Source organism: Pristiophorus japonicus, chromosome 24 (genome assembly GCF_044704955.1).
Source record: "Pristiophorus japonicus isolate sPriJap1 chromosome 24, sPriJap1.hap1, whole genome shotgun sequence".
NCBI classification, from domain to species: Eukaryota; Metazoa; Chordata; class Chondrichthyes; family Pristiophoridae; genus Pristiophorus; species Pristiophorus japonicus.
The window spans coordinates 19,352,679-19,375,104 of record NC_092000.1 but is presented as its reverse complement, the minus strand read 5'-3'; the positions used below and the strand labels follow the sequence as shown (position 1 = coordinate 19,375,104).

The 22,426-nt window shown below is 47.1% G+C and overlaps 1 protein-coding gene across 2 annotated transcripts in view; it reads right to left on the bottom strand.

Annotated features, from left to right (window-relative positions):
• The window catches only part of LOC139237980 (adhesion G protein-coupled receptor E3-like), a 51,368-nt gene extending 31,403 nt beyond the window's left edge, over positions 1–19,965 (bottom strand). For both annotated transcript variants that reach the window (XM_070867347.1, XM_070867348.1), the window contains exons 1-5: positions 19,914–19,965; positions 16,101–16,145; positions 12,470–12,799; positions 5,956–6,029; positions 894–992 (exon numbers count right to left, since the gene is read on the bottom strand). In XM_070867347.1, coding sequence (XP_070723448.1) covers positions 894–992; positions 5,956–6,029; positions 12,470–12,799; positions 16,101–16,145; positions 19,914–19,944 — 579 coding nt within the window. In that variant the 5' untranslated portion in view covers positions 19,945–19,965. The remainder of the gene's footprint in view (positions 1–893; positions 993–5,955; positions 6,030–12,469; positions 12,800–16,100; positions 16,146–19,913) is intronic.
• Between the last annotated feature and the right edge of the window lie 2,461 nt (positions 19,966–22,426).

Genomic DNA, 22,426 nt, shown 5'->3' with positions numbered 1-22,426 from the left:
CACAGGAGCGTCATGAGACAAACATTGACACTGAGCCTAAGAGGGAGCTATTAAGACTGGTGATTAAAAGCTTAGTCAAAGATGTAGGTTTTAAGGAGCGCAGAGAGTGGCAGAGAGGTTTAGGGAGAGAATTCCAGAGGTTTGGGCCAAGGCAGCTGAAGGCACGGATACCGATGATGGAGCGAAGTAAGTCAGGGATGGGCAAGAGGCCAGAATTGGAGGAGCGCGGAGATCTCGAGGAACACAGTATCCTCACACGTAGCAAGGAATGTTAGCCACCTTTTGGTAGTTGCTAGGTCACTGATTGGAGCGGGGCAGGTACAGCAGGAGCGGCGAGGTCGGGGCGAAGGAGCGGCGAGAGACTGCAGAGTGATGTGATCGGGGCCCAGGAGAGGCGTGAGTTCGGGGCTCAGAAGAGGCGAGGGCCCAGGGGCAGCAAGGGCCAGCCCACTGTGATATGTGTGCGCACTAGGTCCGTGCAGCAGAGCAGGTCTCCAGTCGTCCTGGTTAACCCTTGACACTGGACCAAGACCTAGCTCTGTCGAGCCCGTGTGGTGGCTGGTGTGCAACGGCCACCCCACGTTAAAAAAATCCACGTATAGGCATCTTCCACCCTTCAACGTGTAGTTCGGGACCTGGAATATTAGGTCCTTCATTGAAACACCTGTGAACTCATCCCCTTTTGGCGTGGAAGCAAGTCATCCTCAATACGAGGGACCGCCTATGATGATGAGTTGCCTGACTTTCAGAGAGACTCATTGGGCCCAGGGTTCATCAACACCATTGCTGCATCCTTTCAATGAAAGCTCTGCTGGTCCATCACTGCTGATAATGAACTGCTGTCTCTATGTTTGAGAATCCTGCTCGATTACGGATTGGGGGGAAGAGCTCACCTGCTCAGAGAAGTCAGCCTTCGAGCTGTTGCACACCTGCCAGTTGAAGTAGGTCGTATAATTTATGAAGTTACAAAATGTAACATCTGTGGTGGCATTCTGTTGTTTAAAACACAAGCATTGCGCACTTTCAGAAATTATAACGAAGCATGCAATGATCGATTCTTTCATCGCCTCTAAAATTGTACAATCAACAAAAGAAAGACTTGCATTTATATAGCACCTTTCACGACCACCAGACGTCTCAAAGCACTTTACAGCCAATGAAGTACTTTTTGAAGTGTAGTCACTGTTGTAATGTGGGAAACGCAGCAGCCAATTTGCGCTCAGCAAGCTCCCACAAACAGCAATGTGATAATGAGCAGGTAATCTGTTTTTGTTATGCTGACTGAGGGATAACTATTGGCCCCAGGGCATCGGGGATAACTCCCCTGCTCTTCTTCGAAATAGTGGCCGTGGGATCTTTTAGGTCCACCTGAGAGAGCAGACAGGACCTCGGTTTGACGTCTCATCCGAAAGACGCCACCTCCGACAGTGCAGTACTCCCTCAGCACTGCACTGGGAGTGTCAGCCTAGATTTATCTGCTGAAGGCCCTGGATTGGGACTTGAACCCACAACCTTCTGATGCAGAGGGTGCTGCCCACTGAGCTATGGCTGATACAATGAGGTATAACGGGAGCCCACCATTACCAGCTGTTGCACTGCAACGGAGAAGTATAAAATATTTATCAGTACAGAACCATCTCTACCACCTGCCCGCGCCCCACCCCCAACACCCTCCAATCATTTACACCGTCCATGCAGGAGGGAACAGCTTCAGCAAATTGATTGGGACTTGGTAGGTGGGTTGGGGGGGGTCCAACAATACAACAACAAAATGTATTTATATAGCATCTTTAACTTAGTAAAACGTCCCAAGGTGCTTCACAGGAGCATTATAAGACAAAAAAATTGACACCGAGCCACGTAAGTAGAAATTAGTGCAGGTGACCAAAAGCTTGGTCAAAGAGGTAGGTTTTAAGGAGCGTCTTGAAGGAGGAAAGAGAGATGGAGAGGTTTAGGCAGGGAGTTCCAGAGCTTGGGGCCCAGGCAGCTGAAGTCACGGCCACCAATGGTGGAGCGATTATAATCAGGGATGCTCAGGAGGGCAGAATTATAGGAGTGCAGACATCTCGGGGGGGTTGTGGGGCTGGAGGAGATTACAGAGATAGGGAGGGGCGAGGCCATGGAAGGATTTGTAAACAAGGATGAGAATTTTGAAGTTGAGGTGTTGCTTAACCGGGAGCCAGTGTAGGTCAGCGAGCACAGGGGGTGATGGGTGAGCGGGACTCATTGCGAGTTAGGACACGGGGCAGTGAGCACAGGGGATGATGATTGAGCGGGACTTGGTGCGAGTTAGGACAGGGGACAGTGAGCACAGAGGTGATGGGTGAGCGGGACTCGGTGCGAGTTAGGACACGGGTCAGCGAGCGCAGGAGGTGATGGCTGAGCGGGACTTGGTGCGAGTTAGGACACGGGTCAGCGAGCACAGGGGCGATGGGTGAGCGGGACTTGGTGCGAGTTAGGACAGTGGTCAGCGAGCACAGGGGTGATGGGTGAGCGGGACTTGGTGCGAGTTAGGACACGGGTCAGCGAGTACAAGGGGTGATGGGTGAGCGGGACTTGGTGCGAGTTAGGACACGGGTCAGCGAGCACAGGGGCGATGGGTGAGCGGGACTTGGTGCGAGTTAGGACAGCGGTCAGCGAGCACAGGGGTGATGGGTGAGCGGGACTCGGTGCGAGTTAGGACACGGGGCAGCCGAGTTTTGGGATAGGTCAGTAGAGGACAAGTGAAGCACCTTTGACAACAACGCACTGAGCCTGCAGAACTAATACTGCAAGTACCTCGGATCGCCGAACACAGACTAAACAGCGTGACCCTGACCGGATTAACTAATTGGTCAGCAGCTCAATAAGGTGCAAGCACAACACCTCCAGCACCCTCCAAAGGGTTAATGTGAGAAGGAATTGAATATAAGAACGTGTTAAATAATGCTCAGAGGTACAATGGTTAGCTGCAGGTTGAAACTATAGAAAACCAAACAACTTGTACGGGTACGGTAGTATCGTACACAGGAGTACATCGGATATACGGCACAGAAACAGGCCGTTGGGCCCAACCAGTCCATGCCGGCATTTATGCTCCTCTCGAGCCTCCTCCCGTCTTTCCTCATCTAAATCTATCAGCATAACCCTCTATTCCCTTCTCTCTCATATGTTTGTCCAGCCTCCCCTTAAATACATCGATACTATTCGCCTCAACCACTTCCTGTGGTAGTGAGTTCCACATTTTTATAATATGGTGACCAGAACTGTAAGCAATGCTCTTAGTGTGGGCTAACCAAGGTTCGCTACAGGTTTAGCATAACTTCCCTACTTTTTAATTCTATCCCTGCAGAAATAAACCCGAGTGCTTGGTTTGCTTTCTTTATAGCCTTGCTAACCTGTGTCGCAGGCTTTAGTTTTAAAAGTTTGTTCACATTCCTTCAGGAGGTTGCTCAGGCAGAATTTCTCCTTCCAGTTTATGTGGGCTGCCCTTTACCGTTTTGCTTATAATAGCATATTATCGAAGGCCGCCCTAAGTGGAGGAAGTGCATCCGGGAGGGCGCTGAGCTCCTCGAGTCTTGTCGCCGAGAGCATGCAGAAAGCAAGCGCAGGCAGCGGAAGGAACGTGCGGCAAACCAGACTCCCCACCCACCCTTTCCTTCAACCACTGTCTGTCTCACCTGTGACAGAGACTGTAATTCCCGTATTGGACTGTTCAGCCACCTGAGAACTCACTTTTAGAGTGGAAGAAGTCGAGGGACTGTCTATGATGATCGAAGTAGGACCAATGGGTGTGAAGTTGTCTTCTTCTGCCTTGTCACCAGGTTAGCCTGTTTCCATCATCATCAACATAGACACTTAGGGCGGTCTTTGGCCAGGGACTCCCAGGTGTCAGTGGGGGATGTTGCATTTTATCAAGGAGGCTTTGAGGGTGTCCTAGTAACGTTTCCTCTGCCCACCAGGGGCTCACTTGCCGTGTAGGAGTTCCGAGTAGAGCGCTTGCTTTGGGAGTCTTGTGTCGGGCGTGCGAACAATGTGGCCTGCCCAGCGGAGTTGGCAGAGTGTGGTCAGTGCTTCGATGCTGAGGATGTTGGCCTGATCGAGAACACTGACGTTGGTGCATCTGCCCTCCTAATGGATTTGCAGCATCTTGCGGAGACAGCGTTGGTGGTACTTCTCCAGCGCTTTGAGGTGTCTCCTGTACATGGTCCACGTCTCTGAGCCATACAGGAGGGCGGTATCACTACTGCCCTGTAGCCTGTTTCATCATCATCATAGGCAGTCCCTCGAATGAGGATGACTTGCTTCCACATGAGTTCACAGATGTTTCGATGAAGGACCTGATGTTCCAGCCTTGAACTCCAATTGAAGGGGTGGAAGATGCCTGTGGGTGGATTTTTTGAACGTGTGGTGGCCGTTGCACACCAGGCACCACCGCGGCTCGACAGAACTAGGTCTTGGTCCAGTGGCAAGGATTAACCAAGACGACTGGAGACCAGCTCTGCTGCACGGGCCTAGTGCGCACACATAGCGCAGTGTGGGCTGGGCCCGTGCGGCCCCTGGGCCCTCGCCTCTTCTGGGTCTGTTTCCAATCCCTCAATGGCTCAATCATCCTCCCCCTGCCTCTGGGATAAATTCTATCCAGCCCTGTCGATTTGTTGGTTTTGTGTATTGAAAAGCTTGTCGGAGACTTTGCCTCTTTGAAGTTGAAGCTGTTAATCCTTCTTGGGCTTATTCTCACGAGGGGGGGTGACGGGGGTGCAGGGAGGCGCGGAAGGCTCATGTCTTCCTTAAAGGGTATTTGAAGGAATTAATTATGTGGGGTATTAACTATCTGGTGTGCATCCTCAGTTTCGACACCTTCCCTTTCCTCCTTTGACTGTGCTCTCACTATTATGGAACTGAAAGAATGTCCTACTGTTGTCATCTGCCTGGGCCCCAAGCTCTGGAACTCCCTCCCTAAACCTCTCTACCTCTCTTTCCTCCTTCACGACGCTCCGTAAAAACCTTCCTCTTTGACCAAGCTTTTGGTCGCTTGTCCTTATAATATCTTTGCACGTTTCTTGGCGTCAAATTTCATTTGATAATTGCTGCTGTGCCTGACATTCCGTCCGGTTGGAGTCGGTGCGTGTAACCGGCGGCCAAGCCAATACCGCCCGCTCCTGGCCACCGCCCGTGACCAATTTCTCGGCTGGTGTCTGTAGCCTCACTTTAAGGTGCGCCGCATTTCCGAAGGGCAAGGACAGATAAGGAGTACATGATAAAAAAAAAATGCAGCTTGTTCAAAACGTGAGGGGGCGAGAGAGAATTTGAAAAACTACAGGTAGATTGTTTGTGTTATGTATGTAATAACTCGATAGACTGAATACTGTAAACTCACTCAGGTGCAAACCTGGCTCAAGTTTATTTGGGCCCAAAGTGCCTACATTACATGGTGGCTTGCTTTATATACCTGGCCTGCACACACGTGCGTGCAGCCCAATGGCCTCCGACAGTGGCGCCCCCTAGTAACCCCAAGCATACCGACATGACAGTATGTCAGTAGCAGCAGCCAGGGTACGCTGGCCACTTTACAACAACAACAACTTGCATTTATACAGCACCTTTAACATAGTGAGACGCCCCCAAGGCGTTTCACAGGAGCGATTATCAAACAAAATTTGACACCGAGCCGCATAAGGAGATATTCGGGCAGGTGACCAAAAGCTTGGTCAAAGAGGTAGCTTTTAAGGAGCGTCTTATTAGGAGGAGAGAGAGGTGGAGAGGTGGAGAAGGTTAGGGAGTGAGTTCCAGAGCCTGGGGCCCAGGCAACAGACGGCACGGCCACTGATGGTGGAGCGATTACAATCAGAGATGCTCAAGAGGGCAGAATTAGAGGAGGAGCCAGGCTTCCCCTTAAAGGCATCTGTGGACGTAAGATATTTATGTTATAAATGGAGATATAAGATCTCAAACATGGACCTTGGAAGCTCTTACCTGTTGTGACTCCGACTCGCATTCCTGAAGAGAGTTAACACTATTATTGTCAGAAAGACATTTATCACGTTCATCTAAAAGACAAATAGAACATTTCAGCCTCCAGTTCTTCAGCTTGTAACAAACATTAACAGAGCCGCTGTTAGTTTAGAAAGAAGATAAATGTTACTTGATTGTCCCAGAAATGTAAACGCTATTAATGAACTATCTTGTCACTTGCTGATGGGTCTCAGTTCTATCTCGTTTCAGACTTTGATAGATAGCATTGAGCTAGCACATTAACTTCCTATATGTGAAATTCGATCGTTCAGCTTTGTAAACAGAGGTGATAACCTGCTTCATAATACAAATTGCACATGTGGGGTTGGATTTTCAGTGTGTTACCGCCCCTGTTAGCACCCGGAAGGGTGGCAATGGAGGCGGTAAGCGCTTGCGGGCAGGCGGCCAGCTCCCTGCGCCCCGCCGGGATATTCGGTGGCGGTTACCGCCCGAGAGAGGCGAGCCGGTGCGCAGCGCCCCCTGGTTGTGACACCAACTCGATAGTTGCTTCGCGTCTGCTCCGTAGCGCCCCCGCTACTGGGACCGCCTGGGAAAGCGGGCGTCCGAGCTATAGCGACCGCAGTGAGGGAAATAATGCCGACCTCAGGCAAGTGTGATTGTTTGTTTTTTTTATCGCGATTTATGCTGTAGTGGCGTGAGTTATTTATTGGGAATGTTTTTGGCGGGTTTTTTTTCAGATTTTGTTTTTCCCCGCAAGGCCTCTCTCAGGTCACTCCGAGGCCGGCTGTTTCACTCGGGATTTTCAGTTGCTCAGCCGGCCTAGCAGCCCCAAGAGAGGTGTACAACGCATCGCCTCCCTTAGTGCTCCGCCCCACACTCAGGGCCCAGCTGGTGAATTTTGCGGCTGGAGATGCAAACCATTTCCCGGAGCAAAATTTACTGGCCCGCCTAAACTAACGCCGCAACAGAGGCATGACCACATTTGCACCCCGTCGACTTTGGTGCTGCCCATTGCCCCTTTTCATTGGTGCCCAGGTTTCTTGTGCCTTGATCCAGTACATCATAGAAAATGGCTGCTCAAATTCAACCCTTATTTGGAGCACAATATATGTACTGTTGCAGTGCACGCCACTCACAACTTAAGTTATCCACATTTTTTGAGGAACTGGACCCAACAACACTTCAACATTTGTGGGTTTTATTGGATTGACGAGGTTCCTGATCGTCCCCTCATGAACGATATTGTACAAAGCTGTAAAGGTCAGAGAGGACATAAGAATTCGGGGCAAGAGTTAAACTAATATTGCAGGGGGATGGGAACCTATACAGGGAGACAGAGGGAGACAAAAATGAGGCAAAAGCAAAAGACAGAAAGGAGATGAGGAAAAATGGAGGGCAGAGAAACCCAAGGCAAAGAACAAAAAGGGCCACTGTACAGCAAAATTCTAGAAGGACAAAGGGTGTTAAAAAAGCAAGCCTGAAGGCTTTGTGTCTTAATGCAAGGAGTATCCGCAATAAGGTGGATGAATTAACTGTGCAAATAGATGTTAACAAATATGATGTGATTGGGATTACGGAGACGTGGCTCCAGGATGATCAGGGCTGGGAACTCAACATCCAGGGGTATTCAACATTCAGGAAGGATAGAATAAAAGGAAAAGGAGGTGGGGTAGCATTGCTGGTTAAAGAGGAGATTAATGCAATAGTTAGGAAAGACATTAGCTTGGATGATGTGGAATCTATATGGGTAGAGCTGCAGAACACTAAAGGGCAAAAATCGTTAGTGGGAGTTGTGTACAGACCTCCAAACAGTAGTAGTGATGTTGGGGAGGGCATCAAACAGGAAATTAGGAGTGCATGCAATAAAGGTGCAGCAGTTATAATGGGTGACTTTAATATGCACATAGATTGGGCTAGCCAAACTGGAAGCAATACGGTGGAGGAGGATTTCCTGGAATGCATAAGGGATGGTTTTCTAGACCAATATGTCGAGGAACCAACTAGGGGGGAGGCCATCTTAGACCGGGTGTTGTGTAATGAGAGAGGATTAATTAGCAATCTCATTGTGCGAGGCCCCTTGGGGAAGAGTGACCATAATATGGTGGAATTCTGCATTAGGATGGAGAATGAAACAGTTAATTCAGAGACCATGGTCCAGAACTTAAAGAAGGGTAACTTTGAAGGTATGAGGCATGAATTGGCTAAGATAGATTGGCTAATGATACTTAAGGGGTTGACTGTGGATGGGCAATGGCAGACATTTAGAGACCGCATGGATGAACTACAACAATTGTACATTCCTGTCTGGCGTAAAAATAAAAAAGGGAAGGTGGCTCAACCGTGGCTATCTAGGGAAATCAGGAATAGTATTAAAGCCAAGGAAATGGCATACAAATTGGCCAGAAATAGCAGCGAACCTGGGGACTGGGAGAAATTTAGAACTCAGCAGAGGAGTACAAAGGGTTTGATTAGGGCAGGGAAAATGGAGTACGAGAAGAAGCTTGCAGGGAACATTAAGGCGGATTGCAAAAGTTTCTATAGGTATGTAAAGAGAAAAAGGTTAGTAAAGACAAACGTAGGTCCCCTGCAGTCAGAATCAGGGGAAGTCATAACGGGGAACAAAAAAATGGCAGACCAATTGAACAAGTACTTTGGTTCAGTATTCACTAAGGAGGACACAAACAACCTTCCGGATATAAAAGTGGCCAGAGGGTCTATTAAGGAGGAGGAACTGAGGGAAATCTTTATTAGTCGGGAAATTGTGTTGGGGAAATTGATGGGATTGAAGGCCGATAAATCCCCAGGGCCTGATGGACTGCATCCCAGAGTACTTAAGGAGGTGGCCTTGGAAATAGCGGATGCATTGACAGTCATTTTCCAACATTCCATTGACTCTGGATCAGTTCCTATCGAGTGGAGGGTAGCCAATGTAACCCCACTTTTTAAAAAAGGAGGGAGAGAGAAAGCAGGGAATTATAGACCGGTCAGCCTGACCTCAGTAGTGGGTAAAATGATGGAATCAATTATTAAGGATGTCATAGCAGCGCATTTGGAAAATGGTGACATGATAGGTCCAAGTCAGCATGGATTTGTGAAAGGGAGATCATGCTTGACAAATCTTCTGGAATTTTTTGAGGATGTTTCCAATAAAGTGGACAAAGGAGTACCAGTTGACGTGGTATATTTGGACTTTCAGAAGGCTTTCGACAAGGTCCCACACAGGAGATTAATGTGCAAAGTTAAAGCACATGGGATTGGGGGTAGTGTGCTGACGTGGATTGAGAACTGGTTGTCAGACAGGAAGCAAAGAGTAGGAGTAAATGGGTACTTTTCGGAATGGCAGGCAGTGACTAGTGGGGTACCGCAGGGTTCTGTGCTGGGGCCCCAGCTGTTTGCATTGTACATTAATGATTTAGACGAGGGGATTAAATGTAGTATCTCCAAATTTGCGGATGACACTAAGTTGGGTGGCAGTGTGAGCTGCGAGGAGGATGCTGTGAGGCTGCAGAGTGACTTGGATAGGTTAGGTGAGTGGGCAAATGCGTGGCAGATGAAGTATAATGTGGATAAATGTGAGGTTATCCACTTTGGTGGTAAAAACAGAGAGACAGACTATTATCTGAATGGTGACAGATTAGGAAAAGGGAAGGTGCAACGAGACCTGGGTGTCATGGTACATCAGTCATTGAAGGTTGGCATGCAGGTACAGCAGGCGGTTAAGAAAGCAAATGGCATGTTGGCCTTCATAGCGAGGGGATTTGAGTACAGGGGCAGGGAGGTGTTGCTACAGTTGTACAGGGCCTTGGTGAGGCCACACCTGGAGTATTGTGTACAGTTTTGGTCTCCTAACTTGAGGAAGGACATTCTTGCTATTGAGGGAGTGCAGCGAAGATTCACCAGACTGATTCCCGGGATGGTGGGACTGACCTATCAAGAAAGACTGGATCAACTGGGCTTGTATTCACTGGAGTTCAGAAGAGTGAGAGGGGACCTCATAGAAACGTTTAAAATTCTGACGGGTTTGGACAGGTTGGATGCAGGAAGAATGTTCCCAATGTTGGGGAAGTCCAGAACCAGGGGTCACAGTCTAAGGATAAGGGGTAAGCCATTTAGGACCGAGATGAGGAGAAACTTCTTCACCCAGAGAGTGGTGAACCTGTGGAATTCTCTACCACAGAAAGTAGTTGAGGCCAATTCACTAAATATATTCAAAAGGGAGTTAGATGAAGTCCTTACTACTCGGGGGATCAAGGGGTATGGCGTGAAAGCAGGAAGTGGGTACTGAAGTTTCATGTTCAGCCATGAACTCATTGAATGGCGGTGCAGGCTAGAAGGGCTGAATGGCCTGCTCCTGCACCTATTTTCTATGTTTCTATTAAGAGTCGACCATTCGGCCCCTCGAGCCTTCCCCGCCATTCAATAAGATCGTGGCTGATCTTTTATATCAACTCCACTTTCCTGCCCGATCCCCCATAGCAGGGCAGTTATGCTAGAAATGTGTAAAACACAGCTGGAGTACTGCGTGCAGTTCTGGTCACCACATTACAGGAAAGATGTGATTGCACTAGTGAGGGTACAGAGGAGATTTACGAGGATGTTGCCTGGGACTGGAGAATTTTAGCTATGAGGAAAGATTGAATAGGCTGGGGTTGTTTCCTTTGGAACAGAGGAGGTTGAGGGGAGATCTTATTGAGGAGTATAAAATTATGAGGGGCCGAGATAGAGTGGATAGGGAGGACCTATTTTCCTTAGCATCCAGGGGGCATAGATTTAAAGTAATTGGTAGAAGGTTAAGAGGCATCTGAGGGGAAATCTTTTCACCCAGAGGGTGGTGGGGGTCTGGAACTCACTGCCTGAAAGGGTGGTAGAGGCAGAAACCCTCACCACATTTAAAAAATACTTGGATGTGCACTTGAAGTGCCATAAACTGCAGAGCTACGGACCAAGAGTTGGAAAGTGGGATTAGGCTGGGTAGCTCTTTGTTGGCCGGCACGGACACAATTGACCGAAATGGCCTCCTTCCGTGCTGTAAATTTCTATGATTCTATGAATCTGCTTCCACCGCCCTTGCAGGCAGGGTACTCCAGATCATATCAACTCGCCGCGTCAAAAAAATTCTCCTCAGTCCCCTCCGGTTCTTCTCCCAATGATCTTAAACCTGTGCCCTCTGGTTACCGATTCTCCTGCCTGTGGAAAAAGTTTCAACCATTTGTCAAAACCCTTCAGGCATTGTGAATGATTCAGCAGCAAATCATGAACATAAGAGCATAAGAATTAGGAGCAGGAGTCGGCCATTCGGCCCCTCGAGCCTGCTCCGCCATTCAATAAGATCATGGCTGGTCTTTGACCTCAACCCCACTTTCCCGCCCGATCTCCATATCCCTTGATTCCCTTAGAGTCCTTGGGCTGGAAATTCGCTTGGAGGGTTCTTAAGGCGCGAAATTCGCTAAATTTAACGCTGGGCCCAGCAAAATTCAGTGTTTGCGCCCTGAGAGTGGAGCGGAGCGCTAAGGGAGGCGTACCTCTCTTCGGGCGCTAGGCAACTGAATATCCCGTGCTAAAGAGCCGGCTTCGTAGCGCCCTAAGAGAGGCCTCTTTGCAAAAAAACAAAATCGGAACAAAAAACATCAAAAACATCCCCTCCACAATACTCACCCCAAATAAAGTTAAATCGCAAAAAAAACCCCTGTCACTCACACTGACCTGATGCAGTCGTTCCTTCCCTTGGCTCCCCGGGACAGCTCTGCACGCCAGCGTTCTCTGAAGGGGTCACTAGGGGGCGCTACGGGTGCCGCGCAAACCGAATGTTACCTCCGTGTCGATACCGGGGTCGTTGCACACCGTCGCGGCGCTTCCGGGCGATACTGCTCAGCGCCGCCGGTACCGGCCACACGGAATTTGCCGAGTGGAGCGAATGAGGACGCTCGCGGCTGCAAACACTTTCGCGATCCTGTAGCGCCCCTCACGGGTCATTTAATGATTGTAAGCGCTCGCTGGTTTCTAACGCAGCTTCTCTCTTTCAGGGGGCCTGGCCGACCTGCGGGGTCAGAGGATCGAGAGGGGCTCGAAGGATTCGAAGGTGCGACTTTTTGAACTAAAAATGAAGCGATAAGCAAATGTTCTTTTACGGCAAGTCTGAAGCTTTGCCAAATCGCCACTGTTAAATTTACGGGAGGTGTTTCTGCCTTTATCTCCTGACCACATGGACTCATGCTGGACTCTGGTTCCGTGAGGCCAGCACTGCCTCACCCTCGGCTGGTGGGCGTTGGCGGGATATTTGACTGGGAGGGCATCACTGCCGAACGCCAGCTGCCCTCCTCTTCAGGCCACCAGCTCTTACTTTCCACCGGTGGTCATTGCTGTGACTGTCGCAACGGGCTCCGCGTCTGGCTGTTTTCCTGAGGAGTGTCACGGCAACGGAAGTTCTCCCCCCCCCCCCAAAAAAAACAAACAGAATCAAATCGTACAAAGCTCATGGAAGGAAGACAGTTTCGGATAAGCTGCACAGACTCACCGGTTAGAACGGTGAGGGTGATGAGATCTTTCTGGTCGTTGAAAAGCCCGCGGTACTTGATACGGCAGCAGTATTGGCCCACGTCTTCCAGGTTCAAGTCGTGTATGGTCAGAGACATGTTGCCTCGCTTTATGTCCCCGTACAATTTATATTTGGATCTGTAATGATAAGCGACGACGGTCCCGTCGGTCTCCAGCAACGGCTGTGCACAGTCCATTAAGGAACAGGCCCCTCGGCCCCAGCACGTGGGAATTAAACCGTCATAGAGAACGTCATAGCTGCAAGGCAGGGTGACTGAGGATCGCAACTTCCCGCTGACGTGTAACGGCTCTGCAAACAGAAATTACATTCAGAGTCTGTAATGTGGATTATCAAAGCCACGGAACAGCGACAAGTAAGTGGGAATGGAATTAAAAACGGCCCAACCACGGCAAACAAAAGTCTGGTGAACCTTCGCTGCACTCCCTCTATGGCAAGTATATCCTTTCTTAGGTAAGGAGACCAAAACTGCTCACAATACTCCAGGTGTGGTCTCACCGAGGCCCTGTACAACTGTAGTAAGGCATCCTTGCTCCTGTACTCAAATCCTCTTGCAATGAAGGCCAACATCTTGAAATGGCAGACCAATTGAACAAGTACTTTGGTTCAGTATTCACTAAGGAGGACACAAACAACCTTCCGGATATAAAAGGGGTCAGAAGGTCTAGTAAGGAGGAGGAACTGAGGGAAATCTTTATTAGTCGGGAAATTGTGTTGGGGAAATTGATGGGATTGAAGGCCGATAAATCTCCAGGGCCTGATGGACTGCATCCCAGAGTACTTAAGGAGGTGGCCTTGGAAATAGCGGATGCATTGACAGTCATTTTCCAACATTCCATTGACTCTGGATCAGTTCCTATCGAGTGGAGGGTAGCCAATGTAACCCCACTTTTTAAAAAAGGAGGGAGAGAGAAAGCAGGGAATTATAGACCGGTCAGCCTGACCTCAGTAGTGGGTAAAATGATGGAATCAATTATTAAGGATGTCATAGCAGCGCATTTGGAAAATGGTGACATGATAGGTCCAAGTCAGCATGGATTTGTGAAAGGGAGATCATGCTTGACAAATCTTCTGGAATTTTTTGAGGATGTTTCCAATAAAGTGGACAAAGGAGTACCAGTTGATGTGGTATATTTGGACTTTCAGAAGGCTTTCGACAAGGTCCCACACAGGAGATTAATGTGCAAAGTTAAAGCACATGGGATTGGGGGTAGTGTGCTGACGTGGATTGAGAACTGGTTGTCAGACAGGAAGCAAAGAGTAGGAGTAAATGGGTACTTTTCGGAATGGCAGGCAGTGACTAGTGGGGTACCGCAGGGTTCTGTGCTGGGGCCCCAGCTGTTTACATTGTACATTAATGATTTAGACGAGGGGATTAAATGTAGTATCTACAAATTTGCGGATGACACTAAGTTGGGTGGCAGTGTGAGCTGCGAGGAGGATGCTATGAGGCTGCAGAGTGACTTGGATAGGTTAGGTGAGTGGGCAAATGCGTGGCAGATGAAGTATAATGTGGATAAATGTGAGGTTATCCACTTTGGTGGTAAAAACAGAGAGACAGACTATTATCTGAATGGTGACAGATTAGGAAAAGGGAAGGTGCAACGAGACCTGGGTGTCATGGTACATCAGTCATTGAAGGTTGGCATGCAGGTATAGCAGGCGGTTAAGAAAGCAAATGGCATGTTGGCCTTCATAGCGAGGGGATTTAAGTACAGGGGCAGGGAGGTGTTGCTACAGTTGTACAGGGCCTTGGTGAGGCCACACCTGGAGTATTGTGTACAGTTTTGGTCTCCTAACTTGAGGAAGGACATTCTTGCTATTGAGGGAGTGCAGCGAAGATTCACCAGACTGATTCCCGGGATGGTGGGACTGACCTATCAAGAAAGACTGGATCAACTGGGCTTGTATTCACTGGAGTTCAAAAGAGTGAGAGGGGACCATAGAAACGTTTAAAATTCTGACGGGTTTGGACAGGTTAGATGCAGGAAGAATGTTCCCAATGTTGGGGAAGTCCAGAACCAGGGGTCACAGTCTAAGGATAAGGGGTAAGCCATTTAGGACCGAGATAAGGAGAAACTTCTTCACCCAGAGAGTGGTGAACCTGTGGAATTCTCTACCACAGAAAGTAGTTGAGGCCAATTCATTAAATATATTCAAAAGGGAGTTAGATGAAGTCCTTACTACTCGGGGGATCAAGGGGTATGGCGTGAAAGCAGGAAGGGGGTACTGAAGTTTCATGTTCAGCCATGAACTCATTGAATGGCGGTGCAGGCTAGAAGCGCTGAATGGCCTGCTCCTGCACCTATTTTCTATGTTTCTATGTTTCTATACCATTTGCCTTCCTAACTGCTTGCTGCACCTGCATGTTTGCTTTCAATGACTGGTGTACAAGGACACCCATGTCCCTCTGTATATCGACACTTCGCAAGCCATCACCATTTAAATAATACGTTGTCCTTATGTTTTTCCTACCAAAGTGGATAACTTCACCTTTATCCACGTTATACTGCATCTGCCTTGTTTGCCCATGATTGCTTCAATCCCGCTCACGCCCCACAGAGCACGTGGAGCACGATATTTTGCGCTCTACCTGCTCTCGAAGGCGGTAACCCCTGATATAGGTCGCGGGGGGGGCGGGACATCCACACTTGGTGCAGGAACACCCGCCTCGTGGCTGTTAAACCTTCTCCCCCCACCCCGACAACCTGGGCACGACGCAATTTCGCCCCCCCAATCTGTTCTAGTGTTGTTTATTGAGCGATAAATATTGGCCAGGACACCGGGGATAAGTCCCCTGCTCTTCTTTGAAATAGTGCCATGGGATCTGCTGTGATTGGAGTAAAATTTGATGATGTCACATAAGTCACTACTACCCAAAATGTCTGCTCCGATGATGCTTGCAACAAGCGCTTTCAGAACAGGGTCAGAGACCCGACCTGTCCCACTCATTTCAAGAGAGACGCCCAAATTTTGGTTTGAGAATAAAACTTATCCTGACGCTTCTTCGGCAGCACCTCCCAAACCCGCGACCTCTACCGCCTAGGAGGACAAGGGCAGCAGGCGCATGGGAACACCACCACCTCAACGTTCTCCTCCAAGTCACACACCGTCCTGACTTGGAAATATATCGGCCGTTCCTTCATCGTCGCTGGCTCACAATCCTGGAATTCCCTCCCTAACAGCACTGTGGGAACACCTTCACCACATGGACTGCAGCGGTTCAAGAAGGCGGCTCACCACCACCTTCTCAAGGGGCAATTAGGGATGGACAATAAATGCCGGCCTTGCCAGTGGTGCCAACATACCCTGAATTAATTTCTAAAAATCTCATTGTGAAAGAGAAGCTCAGCTCCGAATGTTCAAATCTGCCTGGTGTCTTGCGCTTTTTCACTGTAAATCCCGCGGACAATATTTCTACCGTATTGGTAACTCTGGGTAACCAGGATGGGCTGTCAGTACAAATTGGGTAAATTAGTAGAATAAATCTCCGCCTTCAATACACGTCAGATTTTTAGTCACATTTCTCGGCACAAGAAGGCTGCATATAATTGAGTTGTAGACTTCAAACAGAAAATGCTTCACAACTTACCAGATTGATGAATGTTTTGATTCCAAATGACCCAATATAAAACAGCTAGAAAAAAAGATTGTGATTAATTAAATTATTTCTGAACAGTTTATTGGAAATACATTAAAAGTTGTTTTATACTGGAGTTAACAAAGAAACCTAACCAGAAAATTGGCAAGTAACAAATTTACTGTTTCTGGGGAAAGTGCCCCACACACACTCACACACACACACATTCATTCACTCACACACACACTCACACACACACTCATTCACTCACACACACACTTATTCACTCACACACACTCACACTCGCACACTCACACACACACTCACCCACACACTCACACTACACACACTCAGACACACACAAACACTCACACACACTCATTCACTCACACACACTCACGCACACACACTCACACACATTCACACACATACGGACACTCACACGCTCACTCACACGCACACTTACACTACACACACTCACACACACACACACGCACACTCATTCACTCACACACACATTATTCACTCACACACACTTACACTCGCACCCTCACACACACTCACCCACACACTCATACTACACACACTCAACACACACACACTCACACACTCATTCACTCGCACACACACTCATACACACTCACACACACACGCACACTCACACACACACACACTCATTCACTCACACACACACACACACACACACGCACATTCACACTCACACAAACATTCACACACTTATATGTTCAACTTTAATATCTTATATTATTAATAATAATGTCTTTTGAATGAAACAGTGATCTGAGGCCTGTTGCTCTCTCAGATGTAAAAGATCCCATGGCACTATTTTGAAGAAGAACAGGGGAGTTCTCCCCGGTAACCTTGGCCAATATTTATCCCTCAATCAACATCTAAAAACAGATTATCTGGTCATTGTCACATTGCTGTTCGTGGGAGCTTGCTGTGCGCAAATTGGCTGCTGCGTTTCCCACATTATAACAGTGACTACACTTCATTGGCTGTAAAGCGCTTTGGGACGTCTGGTGGTCATGAAAGGTGCAATATAAATGCAAGTCTTTCTTTTTCTCTTGTATCGCACAAGGCGGGTTCAACCTTTGGATGTGGGGGTACCAGCAAAAAGCGCCCATCATTTTTATTGGGTTCTTAACTTCATTAGATATTTGGTGATTTCTGCTCATTATGATTATTTTGCAATACTTTCAAAAGCAGCGAAGCTTCCTCTTTACTCATTACTCAACAGTGAGTCACAAACAAAGATTTCCTCATTGTTCTGTTTGTCTCAAAATCGTGCATGGAGGTATGAGCAGAGAGAAGAAACCTTTCCCACAAGGTGTTTTGGAACAAAGCTCACTTTGGATGAGATCGTAAAATTTCACAATCTATTCACACACTGCCTCCCAATCAAAGCATCGCATTCTGACAGCAAATACTACAGAGACTAGAGAGATAGGAAAGAAAGAAGGAAAGAAAGGAAGGAAGGAAGGAAGAGAAAGAGAGAATCGGAGTCAATGGCCAGGGCTATGGGAGCACCTTCACCACACGGACTGCAGTGGTTCAAGAAGGAGCTCACCACCACTTTCTCAAGGGCAATTAGGGATGGGCAATAAATGTCGGCCTTTCCCCCATCTTCCACATCCCGAGAATGAATTCTTAGAAAAGGTCAACAGACGTAAATCTATTGTATTGCAGGTGTAAGAAATATAAAACAACTTGTATTTATATAGCGCCTTTAACATAGTGAAACATCCCAAGGTGCTTCGCATGAAAGGAAAATTTAACAATCCTAGCCCCTTTGGGGCTATCCCGGCCTCAAGTCTTCACTCTCGACTTAAGGTTGAGGTAGCTGAATCCTAAAGACGCTGAATGGGTCTAAAGGTCTGGACTACCTCTCCCTAAAGGAAAGGAACACCGTGAGAATGTTACCGTCCTCCAAATAGCACATTGTAGTATGTTTTAGCCAGATTGTAATGTCCTGGATATTGTAAGGGTCCAGGGGTCTCTCCTCAGTACTGTCCCTCTTCACTAACAGAGTGCACGGAGACATGCTTCGTGAGTTATTGATACAGAAGACTATTCAAAAATATATGGAGAGATTTATTTCAGAAACATAGAAACATAGAAAATAGGTGCTGGAGTAGGCCATTCGGCCCTTCGAGCCTGCACCGCCATTCAATAAGATCATGGCTGATCATTCCCTCACTACCCCTTTCCTGCTTTCTCGAGGACACTGGTCCATGGTTCAAGTTCCACTCCAGAGACTTGAGCACAAAAATCTAAGCTGACACTCCAGTGCAGTACTGAGAAAGTCGGAGGTGCCGTCTTTCAGATGAAATGTTAACCTGAGGCCCTGTCTTCCCTCTCAAATGGTCATGAAAAAACCCATGTAATTTGAAGAAGAGAAGAGGAGTTATCCTTGGTGTCCTGGCCAATATTTATCCCTCAATCAACATCATAAAAACAAACGATCTGGATATGTGATTTACCATTGGTGAGTCAGTCAATCACAACGTTAACAGTTCTAAAAAGGGTGGAAAATACAATTCTATTTCTAGTAGAGAATCTTACTTTTAAATCTAAACTTCATTACAGTATCACAGTTCTTAAAATTATTTAAGCAGGATATTATCAAGGTAGCAGTACCTTCAATCCACGAGAAGCAAGTGACCACAGAGCAGAGCCATCGCCTTCTGCCTTGCTCTGTAGTTGAGAAACGCTTTTGCCCGTTTAAAGCGAGTCTAGCACTCTCATTCGAGCTGTCAACATTTATACCCTTTTTTTGCCCTGTTTCATACAATCTCAAGTTAATCATTATTAGTTATTTTTTTCTGACTAGTTCGTGTATATATACATCACTTTTGTGAGTTTACCATTTTATTTTCAAAGACATCTGTCATTTGTTTGTGTGTTGGGCACTTGAAGTGTTTTCTTCATATTGTGTCATTCTTTTGAGGTTATCCAATAACTTCTCTATGATCCCAAGAATTTAGTCTTTATGTGAGGTTCTTGACATTTTGCTAAATCACCTGAACTAACTGGTGTGTTTGCATGTATTCATTGTCTGATATACTACCTGCTGTCAGAGGGCAGCTGCCATTTGTTTATGCTGAACAATCCAGATTAGCCCATTCAAGCTGACTGCTTATTTCAACAATTGTCCTGTTTCAAGAAGTTAATAAAGGAACTTATCTAAGGTCAATCCTTGAAGGCTAGAATTCTTTCGTGGTTAGGATTGCTAAATCCAAATTGTCTTATTTTTAAAGAGGTTATACGGTAGAATTTTTAAAGAAGTTATAAGGTACTTTCTTATTTCTTTTAAAGTTATAAGAATTCCTACACACAGGAGTATTATGAGACAAAAAAAATGACACTGAGCCACATAAGGGGAAATTATGACAGGTTACCAAAAGCTTGGGTCAAACAGGTTGTTTTTAAGGAGCGTCTTGAAGGAGGAAAGAGAGATAGAGGGGCAGAGAGGTTTAGGCAGGGAGTTCCAGAGCTTAGGGCCCAGGCAACTGATGGCATGGCCACCAATGGTTGAGTGATTATAATCAGGGATGCTCAAGAGGACAGAATTAGAGGAGCACAGATATCTCGGGAGGGTTGTGGGGCTGGAGGAGATTACAGAGATAGGGAGGGGCAAGGCCATGGAGGGATTTTAAAAGAGAGGATTCCAACTCTAAATAGTGAGAGGCTACAGCACTTGAGAACAAGGGTAATGGACATTGAAAGACATTGAATGTTTCCAGTCTTATCTTCCTACGTAGATAAACATATAAAAGCAGATATAAATATGGCCAAACTCACCATGAATCACCAAACAATTCCTCGTCTTCATCTTCCTGGTGTTCTTTGCACCGAAACAGCCCCAGGAATCTATTGGTATTTGAAAAGGACCTTCAGATTTCACAATTGTGATTTCAGTCACTGCCGCAAAAACGTTAAAATGGATTGATTGTGAAAACTGGACAGCCCTTCAGTTTCAGCCGTGGCTCAGTGGGTAGCACTCTCTCACTTCTGGCATCAGAAGGCTGTGAGTTCAAGTCCTGCTCCCAGAGACTTCAGTTACATAAATCCAGGCTGACACTCCCAATGCAGTGCTGAGGGAGCGCTGCACTGCCGCAGGTGCTGTCTTTCGGATGAGACGTTAAACCGAGGCCCCGTCTGCACCTCAGGTGGACATAAAAGATCTCCCGGCGAAAAAGAGCAGGGGAGTTATCCCCGGCGTCCTGGGGCTAATATTTATCCCTCAATCAACAAAACAAAAAACAGATTTTCTGGTCATTATCACATTGTTAATTATGGGACCTCACCGTGTGCAAATTGGCTGCTGTGTTTCCTACACTTCAAAGGCACTTTGGGACTTCCTGAGGTCACAAAAGATGCTATATAAATGCAAATTCTTTCTTTCTTTCAGGTACATTTAAAATCAAAAACGTAAGGAAATTATCAATCGCAGTTTCACCTGACCCCTGACAACACAAATCTCTCTGTTCCGTGAGTGGCAGTTTAATAGTTAATCAATTGAAGGAGATCGGATACTTTGGTCCAGCTAATCTATAAAAAGTATTGCCGCTCAATCGGCAGGGCTAATAATTGAGCCGTTCGTTACCTCGTCGCGATTGCAACACATTTACGCGTGGGGGGGGAGGAGAGAAACAATCGACTGGCAACAACTTACAGTCTTGTAGACGGAATGATCTCTCGGCGAGCAGGTAATGAGCATCAGTCAATCTCACAGTCCTTCCGATGTCTTCTGAGAAGAGATTGCTTCTGGGTGCAGTCTATTGTCGGCAACCTGGCAACATGGTGTGGGACTCCTGATAACTCACCCAATGCATTGAGTGCAGGAAGGATCAATCTGATAGTCACATTGCTGGGCTAGGATATGACCAGAGATATGTACGACTCAGATAAGCTAAGGAGAAGTGGCCGATTATATAAATATGCTTGTGTGTGACTGAAAGGGAAATGACTATGCTATTTTGCCCAACTTTAATAAACTGAAAGTTGTTCAGTAAATAGGATGATAGGATGCAGACAGCACAGAATAAAAAGCAAATGCAACTAGCTTTTGTTCTAACCTTATCTTGAGCGTTTTATTCAGCAACACTCCACTCCGAGTGTGTTTGTGTCAGTTCCCTTGATTTGTATCTAAGAAGCATCAAGTACGCATTCACCACAACTTTGGAAAATGACATTAAAACCCCCACTGCATCCGTAGGAAGACTTTACATTCAGTCTCGATTAGATTAGTGTGTGAATTGTGGATTCTAACCTAGCTGTTTTAGTTCCAAACAGACGGCATCCAATGTCTGAATACATCTACGTTCGCAAATAAAAGCAGAAGTGATTTGGTCAGTCTCAAAACTTTCCAGCTTTCCGGTGTTGAATTAAGTCTCCTTCTCGTTTCACCATTTTGCACTAATTAACTCTTTGGGGGAAAAATTTGGCTGCTTTGTGCTGACTGTTAGCGCCTGGAGGGGTAGGGGGGTGCGATAGCGGGGTGCTAAGGGATTACATAGAAACATAGAAAATAGGTGCAGGAGTAGGCTATCGGCCCTTCGAGCCTGCACCACCATTCAATATGATCATGGCTGATCATACAACTTCAGTACCCCATTCCTGCTTTCTCTCCATACCCCTTGATCCCTTTAGCCATAAGGGCCACATCTAACTCCCTTTTGAATATAGCTAACGAACTGGCCTCAACAACTTTCTGTGGTAGAGAATTGCACAGGTTCACAACTCTCTGAGTGAACAAACATAGAAACATAGAAAATAGGTGTAGGAGTAGGCCATTCGGCCCTTCGAGCCTGCACCACCATTCAATAAGATCATGGCTGATCATTCCCTCAGTACCCCTTTCCCGCTTTCTCTCCATATCCCTTGATCCCTTTAGCCGTAAGGGCCATATCTAACTCCCTCTTGAATATATCCAATGAACTGCATCAACAACTCTCTGTGGTAGGGAATTCCACAGGTTAACAACTCTCTGAGTGAAGAAGTTTCTCCTCATCTCAGTCCAAAATGGCCTACCCATTATCCTAAGACTGTGTCCCCTGGTTCTGGACTTCCCCAACATCGGGAACATTCTACCCACATCTAACCTGTCCCGTCCCGTCAGAATCTTATATGTTTCTATGAGATCCCCTCTCATCCTTTTAAACTCCAGTGAATACAAGCCCAGTTGATTCAGTCTCTCCTCATATGTCAGTCCTGCCATTCCAGGAATCAGTCTGGTGGACCTTCGCTGCACTCCCTCAATAGCAAGAACGTCCATCCTCAGATTAGAAGACCAAAACTGAACACAATATTCG